Source organism: Salvelinus sp. IW2-2015, unplaced genomic scaffold, assembly GCF_002910315.2.
Source record: "Salvelinus sp. IW2-2015 unplaced genomic scaffold, ASM291031v2 Un_scaffold3663, whole genome shotgun sequence".
Lineage (NCBI taxonomy): Eukaryota > Metazoa > Chordata > Actinopteri > Salmoniformes > Salmonidae > Salvelinus > Salvelinus sp. IW2-2015.
In genome coordinates, this window is record NW_019944940.1 from 24,670 (window position 1) to 35,698 (window position 11,029).

General features: G+C 42.8%; 1 protein-coding gene across 1 annotated transcript in view; it reads left to right on the top strand.

Annotated features, from left to right (window-relative positions):
- Positions 1-8,020: 8,020 nt before the first annotated feature.
- The window catches only part of LOC112076291 (NADH dehydrogenase [ubiquinone] flavoprotein 2, mitochondrial), a 22,889-nt gene continuing 19,880 nt past the window's right edge, over positions 8,021-11,029 (top strand). Inside the window, exons 1-2 of the mRNA XM_024143131.2 lie at positions 8,021-8,161; positions 8,824-8,886. Coding sequence (XP_023998899.2) covers positions 8,120-8,161; positions 8,824-8,886 — 105 coding nt within the window. The 5' untranslated portion in view covers positions 8,021-8,119. The remainder of the gene's footprint in view (positions 8,162-8,823; positions 8,887-11,029) is intronic.

Here is an 11,029-nt window from a genome sequence, read left to right on the forward strand (position 1 = left end):
TGTTATATTCTTTATAGTTATAGTGTTCTATAGTGTTATTAGTGTTCTATATTGTATAGTGTTCTATATTGTATAGTGTTCTAATTGTTATATGTTCTATATGTTTTATAGTGTTCTATATGTTATAGTGTTCTATATGTGTATAGTGTTCTATAGTGTTCTAGTGTCTATCTTGTTCTATTTCTATATTGTATAGTGTTCTATATGTTTATGTTAGGATGGGTTTCTATATTGTTATAGGTTTATTATTTAATAGTGTTCTAGTAATGTTAAAGTACACGAGAGAGAGCGGGAGGTTGTGGAACAGAGAAGAGAAGAGAGAGAGAGAAGATAATGATGATAATTATGAGAGGGAGAGGAGAGGAGAGGGAGAGAAGAGAGAGAGAGAGAGAGAGAAGAAGAAGAGAAGAGAGAGAGAGAGAAGAAAGAGAGAAGAGAGAAGAGAGAGAGAAGAGAGAGAAGAGAACAGAGAGAGAGAGAGAGAGCAAGAGAGAGAGAGAGAGAGATAATGATGTAGTGGTATGAGTGAGTGATGTGAGTGGTTAGGAGAGAAAGAGGTTGTGGACAGCAGGAGTGAGTAGAGGACTTGGTTGAAAAAAAGAGAGAAGGGAGGGAGGTGGACAGGAGTGAAGGGGGAGGAGTGGACAGAGTAGAGGGAGGATATTTATCTTATTGAGTGACAGGGGAGGAGGACAGGAAGCGAGAGAGAGTTTGTTTCCTTTTTCCAGGAAACAGAATAAATTGCCCTCTCTGTGTACGCGTTCTGTTTCTCTGTCGGCCTTCTTGCTTCTGTCTGATCTGCCTGTCGATCACCCAGCCCAGCATTCCCCTACCTAACCAATGTTTTCCTCCTCTTACGCAACGCTTGGAAAATAATCCGATAAACGAACCAGGACCCGTATGAGCCAATGAAAAGACGATGGATGCCGATTTAGTAAAGCATTTTGATTGGCTCCTTTGCTAGTATAGCTATTGGATTCAACACATAAACCTGGTTTAGGGGTGGCCAGAGCACAGCCAGTGTACTTGTCCAAGGCTGAAGCCCTACTGTTTCATGTTCGTCTCACCCTCCCCCTAGCCTTGGAGGATAGGCAGAATCAGATAAGCAGCGACTGCTGGGATCTCTCTCTCGCCTCTCGCAACTCTCAACGCCAGTCAAATAGATATACTCACAGTCCCTTCTGTACTGTCTATCAACGATGGTGCGTCCCATGGTCTCAACACGCAGGAGGACAAATGTACCCATCCTCCGGAGGGTCTGCGAAGATGCTCATGTGCCTGACTTCAACTGTTATCTGGAACTTTACAAAAAGTATTGAGGAGCCGGACGGTAGGTTATAAGGAGGCTGTTAGCCGGCTGTTGCTCGCAGAATAACTGAATCTTTGTGTGTCCTATGCCATGACTCCTCTGCAATAGCTTGTGTGTGTGTTGTGTGTGTGTGTGTGGTGTGTGTTGTGTGTGTGTGTGTTGTGTGATGTGTGTGGTGTGTGCTGTGTGTTGTGTGTGTGTAGTGACACAAACGTAGCTAGCCCCAACCCAACCCACACATTCACACTCTAATATGTCGTGTGTTTGTTGATATCGAGTAATGTAATATGTGCAATATATAAACAACCCCCCAAACACATCAAAACTAACATCTCATCGATAATACGGGAGATAGCGACTAGTAGCTGATATACACCATGATGAGTCCGTAGGTGTGTTGTGTGGTGGCTGGATGTGGTGTGTGTGTGTGTGTGTGTGTGTTGGTGTGATGTTGTCCCTTAAACATCCCTAAATCTGATTTCTTCTGCAGTATTCTGAAAGAGTCGCTAGTGAATTTTCTATTGGAAGAAGACCTCCTACGGGTCACGTGCGCGGGAGTCTATAACTTCGATGTGACCAAAGGGACATCTATGTCAAATGAATGAGGAGCCAAAACCAAACATGTTGTAACAACGTCCTGACAGGAACGTGAAGGACAAGCCACCGCGTGAACGATGCATTACTGGTAGCTGGCATCTACTGGTTAAGACATGGCATTTCTACTGGTAAGAACATGGCATTCTACTAGTAAGGGCATGCTTCTACTGGAATACATGCATTCTACTGTAAGACATGGCATTCTACTGGTAAGACATGGCATTCTACTGGTAAGACATTGGCATACTACTGGTAAGACATGGCATTCTACTGTAAAACATGGCGATTTACCTGGTAAGACATGACATTAACTCATTCTAGGCTATGACAAAAATAACAGTTATGGCTTGCATCTATTCTCTATCTTGGTCAGTCGTTATTGTAAAGACCAATGTCTTTCATATGACTTACCTGATTAAATACATTTAAAAAAGCAACAATTATACTCATTGAAAAATTAAAAATTCACGTAACCACTGTGAACTGCACTAACCACATGAACTGCACGTAACCACTGTAACCCGACCACTTAGACGCACTTAACCACAATAAAACTGAACTTAACCACAGAACGCATCGTAACCACAGTAAACTGCAAACTAACCACAGTGAACTGCACGTAACCACAGTGAACTGCACGTAACCCACATGAACTGCCACTTAACCACTAGTGAACTGCACGGTAACCACAGTGAACTGCACTTAACCACTGTAACTGCACGTAACCACTGTGAACTCCACTTAACCACAGTGAACTGCACTAACCACAGAACTGCACGTAACCATCAGTGAACTGCACGTAAACCACTGTAACTGCACGTAACCACTGTGAACTGCACTTAACCCACAGTGAATGAACGTAACCACAGTGAACTGCACGTAACCACAGTGAACTGCACTTAACCACTGTGAACGTACTAACCACTGTGAACTGCACTTAACCACTGTGAACTGCACTGTAACCACTGACTGCACGTAACCACAGTGAACTGCACGTAACCACAGTGAACTGCACTTAACCACAGTGAACTGCAAGTAACCACAGTGAACTGCACTTAACCACAGTGAACTGCACGTAACCACAGAACTGCAAGTAACCACAGTGAACTGCACTAAGCACAGTGAACTGCACGTAACCACAGGAACTGCACGTAACCACAGTGACTGCCACGTAACCACAGTAACCACAAACTGCACGTAACCAGTGAACTGCACGTACCACAGTAACTGCACTAACCACAGTACTGCACTTAACCACAGTGAACTGCACGTAACCACTGTGAACTGCACGTAACCACAGTGAACTGCACGTAACCACAGTGAGCACTAACCACATGAACTGCACTGTGAACTGCACTAGTTAATCCACAGTAACTGCACGTAACCACTGTGAACTGCACGTAACCACTGTGAACTGCACGTAACCACAGTGAATCACGTAACCACTTGAACTCACAACCACTATGAACTGACTTAACCACAGTGAACTGCACGTAACCACAGTGAACTGCACGTAACCACAGTGAACTGCACGTAAACCACAGTGAACTGCACGTAACCACAGTGAAACTCGTAACCACAGTAACCACAGTGAACTGCACGTAACCACAAGTGAACTGCACGTAACCACATTGAACTGCACTTAACCACAGTGAACTGCAAGTAACCACAGTGAACTGCACGTAACCACAGTGAACTGCACAGTGAAACTCACGTAACCACAAGTGAACTGCACTAACCACATGAACTGCACGTAACCACAGTGAACTGCACTTAACCACAGTGAACGTGCACACTTAACCACTGTGAACTGCACAGTAACGCACGTAACCACAGTGAACTGCACAACCACAGTGAACTGCAGTAACCACAGTTAACGCACGTAACCACAGTGAACTGCACGTAACCACTGTGAACTGCACGTAACCACAGTGAACTGCACGTAACACGTGAACCACAGTGAACTGCACGTAACCACAGTGAACTGCACGTAACCACAGTGAACGCACGTAACCACTGTAAGCACGTAACCTACGTGAAACTGCAACTTAACCACAGTGAACTGCACGTAACCACAGTGAACTGCACTAACCACAGTGAACTGCACGTAACCACTGTGAACTGCACTGTAACCCACAGTGAAACTCACGTAACCACTGTGAACTGCACTTTGAACTGCAACGTAACCAACATGTGAACTGCACGTAACCACATGTGAACTGCACGTAACCACAGTGAACTGCAACTAGTAACCACATGTGAACTGCACGTAACACTGTGAAACTGCACGGTGAACCACTGTGAACTGCACGTAACCACAGTGAACTGCCACGTAAACCACTGTGAAACTGCACTCTGAACTGCACGTAACCACAGTGAACTTGAACTGTAACCACAGTAAAGCTGCACGTAACCACGTGAAACGCACGTAACACCACTGTGAACTGCACGTAACACAGTTAACTGCACGTAAACACAGACTGCACGTTAACCACCAGTGAACTGCACGAACCACAGAGAACTGCACGTAAACCACACGTGAACTCACTCGTAACCACTTTGAACTCCACTTAACCACTGTGAACTTGCACGTAACCACTGTGAACTTGCACTGTAAACCACGTGAACTGCACGTTAACCACTTGTGAACGCACAACCACAGTTAACTGCACTTAACCACTGTGAACTGCACGGTGGAACTGGCACTAACCACTGGTGAAGAAACTGAACGTAACCACAGTGAATGCACTTAACCACAGTGAACTGCACGTAACCACGATGGAACTGCACGTTAACCACTGGTGAACACGCACGTTAACCACAGTGAACTGCACGTAACCACTGGTGAACTGCACGAACCACAGTGAACTCACGAACCACAGCTGAACCACTGTAAACCACGGGACGACAACCACAGGGAACTGCACGTAACCACAGTGAACTGCACTTAACCACAGTGAACTGCACGTAACCACTGGAAACTGGCACGAAAAACCACGGGGAAGAACGCCACGAACCACTTTAACGGGCACGGAACCAAGTGAACTGCACGTAACACAGGTACTGCACGGAAACCACGGGAACCAACGGAACACGGGAACTGCACTGAACCACTGGAACTGGCACGGAACCAGCGGAAATCTCTCTCTCTTCTCTCTCTCTCTCTTCTCTCTCTCTCTCTCTCTCTCTCTCTCTCCCTGTCACCAACCTCCCTCTCTCTCTCTCTTATAGAACCTATAACAAGTATAGAACACTATACAATATAGAAACACTGATAACAGTATAGAACACTATAACAGTATAGAACACTAAGAACAGTATAGAACACTAGAACACTATAGAACACTATAACATATAGACACTTATAACAAGGTATAGAACACTATAACACTATAGGAACACTATAACAATAGTAGAACACTATACAATATAGAACACTATAACAATATAGAACACTGTATAACATATGAACACTATAACATATATAACACTATAACACTATAGAACACTATACAATATAGAACACTATACAATATGGAATAAATGTAAGTATTCGTACAAGATTCTGTATTTATGGTATAAATTTGTTTTGCACTGACTCTCTGCACTGAACGTGGACTCTGACATCACACTCACACATAATACACTGACATTTCAACACACACACACACACACACACACCACACACACACACGCACACACACACACACACCACACACACACACACACGAACCACACCACACACACACCACACGCACACACGCTTAGGCTACAGGACTGTTTTAGCGGATAGCACAGACTTGAAATTATGTTCTGAAGTACCACACATCTGTCATTGGCTTCTCAATAAGTGCATCGATGACCGTCGTCCCCAAGTGACCGTACCGTATATACCCCAACCGAAGCATCTGCACTGAGCTAAAAGCTAGAGCTGCCCGCTTTCAAGGAGCGGGACTCTAACCCGGAAGCTCTATACATGAAATCCCGCGTGCCCTCCGACGAATAACCATCAAACAGGCAAAGCTTCAATACAGGACTAAGATCGAAGTCGATACTACACGGCTCTGACGCTCGTCGGATTGTGGCAGGCTGCAAACCTTACAGACTACAAAGGAAAACCCAGCCGCAGAGCTTCCCAGTGAGCACGAAGTCTACCAGACGAGCTAAGAGCTACTTCTATGCTCGCGGGCGAGGCAAATAACACTGACAACATGCATGAGAGCACCAGCTGTACCGGAAGACATTGTGTGATCGCACTCTCCGAACATTAGACAGGTCGCAACATTCCACAAGGGGCATCCTGACTGGTTGCATCACAGCCTGTTATGGCAACTGCTCGGCCTCCGACCGCAAGGCACTACAGAGGGTAGTACGTACGGCCCAGTACATCACTGGGGCCAAGCTTTCTGTACATCCAGGACCTCTATACCAGGCGGTGTCAGAGGAAGGCCCTAAAAATTGTCAGAGACTCCAGCCACCCTAGTCATGGACTATTCTCTCTGCTACCGCACGGCAAGCGGTACCGGAGCGCCAAGTCTAGGTCCAAGAGGCTTCTAAACAGCTTCTACCCCCAAGCCATAAGACTCCTGAACATCTAGTCAAATGGCGACTATTTGCATTGCACTCTACACCACTGCCACTTTCTGTTGTCATCTATGCATAGTCACTTTAATAACTCTACCTACATGTACATATTACCTCAACTAACCGGTGCCCCTGCACATTGACTCTGTACCAGCACCCCTCTGTATATATTGTTATTTTTTACTGCTGCTCTTTAATTACTTGCTACTTTTATCTCTTAACTGCACTGATGGTCCGGGGCTCGTAAATCAGCATTTCACTGTAAGTACCTATTGTACTCGGCGCATGTAACTAATACAATCTGATTTGATATAAACTATTGGAACCAAGATATTGGCACAAGATGGAGGGAGTGTTGGAACATAACTCACGAAATTACAGTTAATGAAAATCTACGCTTAATTCAGTATAAACTAATGTATAGAATTCATTATACAAGTGACAAAGTTCACAAATTCTACAGCACAATGTCAGAGTCATGTCTTAAGTGTAAAACTAACAATGACTCAATAATCCATGCCTCCTGGGAATGTTATAAAGTCCAAAAGTTGGCTGTCAGAAGTATTACAACGTAAATGTACTTTTAATCCATCTGTCTGCATTTCTCGACATGACATATGAGGGTGCAGTGAAATACCTGATGGGTTGGACGATACTTTTCTTGTCAATCATCTTGAAAAAGATTATACAAAAACAACTGTAAATCAACCAATCCTCCGGAGAGACGGAGAGAAACGAAATGGTGCAGTTTGAGGCCATGTGGCGGAGGGACATCCCGAGGGGTTCATGTTGATTGTACGGAGATTGTAACAGCCGGTTAAATGGCGTCCCTTGAGAGGGCAAGAACAAGATATATGTCAGGAGAAGGGCAGTATTATCATAAGGAGACGTATACTTTGAATACAGAGGAGGAATGGAGGGAAAAAGAGAGGCAGAGGAGGTCTAAGAGAGAGAGGAAGGATGGTGAGCTTGAGTCTGTTAAAAATGGCCCGGGAAAAAAGTGAGATGGTTTGTTAAAGAAGAATGGTAGAAAGTGTAAACAGAGTGAGCTGAAGACAGGAGGAGAAATGGACGTGAATGAGGTCGAAGTATTGGAGGTGGTAGGTGTGTTGAAGTTATCGGAGCCCGAGGCTTGCACCAAGGGTCAGGATAAAAATGAGTCTTGTGACAGTTTCAAGCAAAGTATACGGGAGTTGTACTCCAGTCTAGTAGGTGGCGGTAATGCAACATTTATTGGATGCCGACCACCGTTAAACTTCATCGAAGAAGAATTATGTGGCAGAGAACGATATGAGCGCTGGAGATGGGGGTGTGAGCATGTGGATCTTGGCAGGTGTGATGTAATTGTCATTTGTATGTTTTGTATTGTAACAAAAAAATCTTATGCAGAAGTTCATGCAAATACATAATTTAAGATTATTCAATCGGTATATATTATGTAATGTCGTTATGGAGAGAAGTTTAGACAGAAAATAATTTGCTTCACATTGCCAATCATTTCGATCTGTGGTAGATTAGTTTTTGACGTAGCGTAAACCAGACCCTCTCAATCGAGCTGTGTTGATGTCGGCCATTGCTGTGGTCACATAAGTGTTGTATCAAGGGGGCAAAACCAGCTACGCTTTGAAGATGTTTACGTCTTCTGCAATTCGATCTGCTGTTTCCCTAACGGTATGCGTATAACAAAGTACTCGTGTTCGGCTAATTATAGAAATCAAGAACCGTTAGCTACGTTTGACGAAGAGATCTGTTGCATGACACTTGACAAGGGCAAGCGGCCTAGCTAGCTTCTACGTTAGGTAGCTAACCGATAGTTACTCACGAGAGTAATTATTTAGTTAAATATTAATGTGAACAATAGTATTGTTTGAATGCTTGTGAAAATATATATTGTCATTGCAAGTTAACTTGCTACTATAGCTGGCTATGTTTTCTGACTGGTTAAGTTAGTTACCGTAGAGCCTTGCACCGTTAGCTGAATGGCTAGTTCACAAACACTACAAACTATACACTGCTCCTTGGCTAGCTAGCTACCTTGCAACTTCTTATTCGTTTTGAATCACACTGATCAGAAGTGTCACTGTTGCATCCCTCGTTCAGCCAAACCTTCCTGATAGTGTTGAAGTCATTTCTCGTGGACAGATTCTAACAGGAAGTGACGAACTTTTGCGAGATGTTTACTTCTGGGTAACCGAGATTAGTATTGAAGTCTTTTAATCAAATGTTTTCATGTAAAACCTACTATGTGTGTTGGTTGGTATTCCACAGAATCAAACCTTCTAGCGTACATTATCAGTTGTGATATGTGTCTCCTCTTCTTCCCATGTTCCCAGGCTAGGCAGGTCAGGAGCGTTCACCGGTCTGCTGCCAGAGCTGGAGCTGGGGGCATCTTCGTGGTGAGTGCAGGATCTGTAACCTCATAGCTTGGTTCTAGGTTTGAGTCAGGCTTTTCACCAGACAGCTTAGGAAGTAGGGATGGGGCATTTCAATTTGTCTGACTGTTTGAGGAGTCACAAAAAAATGTATGTATTGATCTATATATGCCAACAGTGTGCAACAATGCTTCATTTACAATAACCATTACAGATAACAAATCCTAATTGCTAAATTGCCCCATATACATTACCAGTCAAAAGTTTGGACACATCTACTCATTCCAGGGTTTTTATTTATTTTTACTATTTTCTACATTGTATAATAATAGTGAAGACATCAAAACTATGAGATAACACATGTCAAACCTGCATTGTTGGTTAAGGGCTTGTAAAGCATTTCACTAAGGTCTACTACACCTGTTGTATTCTGCGCATGTGACAAATAACATTTTGATTTGATATGGATCATGTAGTAACCAAAAAAGTGTTAAACAAATCAAAATATATTTATATTTGAGATTCTTCAAATAGCTCACACTCTCTTGGCATTATCGATGAAGCCTAGTCCAAAATATTCACCATCTTGTGCACGGTCTAGCCTATGTTCTGTTCAGTTTGAGAAGGAGAACTTTGATAGCTTTCTTCTACTTTAATTTATTTGATTAAAAACAATATGTTTCTTGCTCATGGTGTATTTATCAGAGTTATTGACCACACAATATGCCAGATTCAGGTAACTTATATTGTGGTGCTGAAACTTGAAGCGGCCTACTCTGTCTGGGGTGGAAAGGTAGGCCTACTCTGTCTGGGGTGGAAAGGTAGGCCTACTCTGTCTGGGGTGGAAAGGTAGGTCCTACTCTGTCTGGGGTGGAAAGGTAGGTCCTATTCTGTCTGGGGTGGAAAGGTAGGCCTAACTTTTGAAAGTACCATAATCAGATTCCTAACGACGTCTCAGATTACATTTTTTGCAAATAGGGACAGTTTTGTTGTAAACAAGACATACTGATTTGGCATTGTAGAAATATGATAAGAGGCTTATCTCTCTGTCCATTCTTAGCCTGTAATTTCGGTAAAAGATTCTGCTAAAATGTAAAATGGCATAGAATCGCATGAAACGTTTATAAAAGGAAATGTATTTGTCTGACTGCAAATACGATGATAGATTCATGCAATGCTTTTACTATGAAGGAGATCTTTCCACCCCTACTCTTCTCCACGGTGGTCTGCAAACCCACAACCTTCTGGCCCACAGCCCTCTGCACTATCAAATTTCCTGCGCTGCCAAATAATGCTTACAGCACAAAGAACAATTTCTAAAACTGCATATATAATGCTCTGGTCTGTTAAAGAAATTAGCTTAAATGGTAGACATGTTCTCTGCTATCCACTTTATGTTTTAATTGTTATTTTGGGCATAGGAGAGGGTCACTTGTTTTTTTCCCTAAGCGTTCAGGGGGGGTTTAGGTCAAATATATTTTGCTGAAGGGAGGGCCATCCATTTTCATTTCAGAGAGGTCCAATTTTCTCCACATAACACTTATTATAAATAACGCTCACTCCCTTACCCAGAAAAACTCACAGCTGTAACCGCTGCCAAAGGTGATTCTAACATGTATTGACTCAAAGGGTGTGAATACTTATGTAAATTAGATATTTCTTTATTTCATTTTCAATACATTTGCAAACATTTCTAAAAACATATTTTCACATTGTTATTATGGGGTATTGTGTGTTGATGGGTGAGAGAAAAAATATATTTAATCCATTTTGAATTCAGGCTGCAACACAACCAAATGTATAGAATAAGTGAAGGGGTATGAATACTTTCTGAAGAGACTGTAAACCCTTTATGTATTTATTACTGTTCTTTTGAGTGGCAGCCTATGGGTACATGTTTTATAAACGTATAAAGTAAAATGGGTAATGTACCTGTAACCCCCCCCCATCAACAAAAAAATGACACAACAAAAATAAAAGTGAAACAGCAAATGAGACCACAAAAACTAAACAGCAAATGAGACCACAAAACATAAACCAAGAGCCAAAAATTAGGCAAATTTTAGTAGGCGACATATTAGCTTTTGACAGAAAAACATGAAGAGACAAGCCAAGTCTATGGTGTATTGGCTTGGTGCTCGGCTTCCCACTGCCAAACACACACACA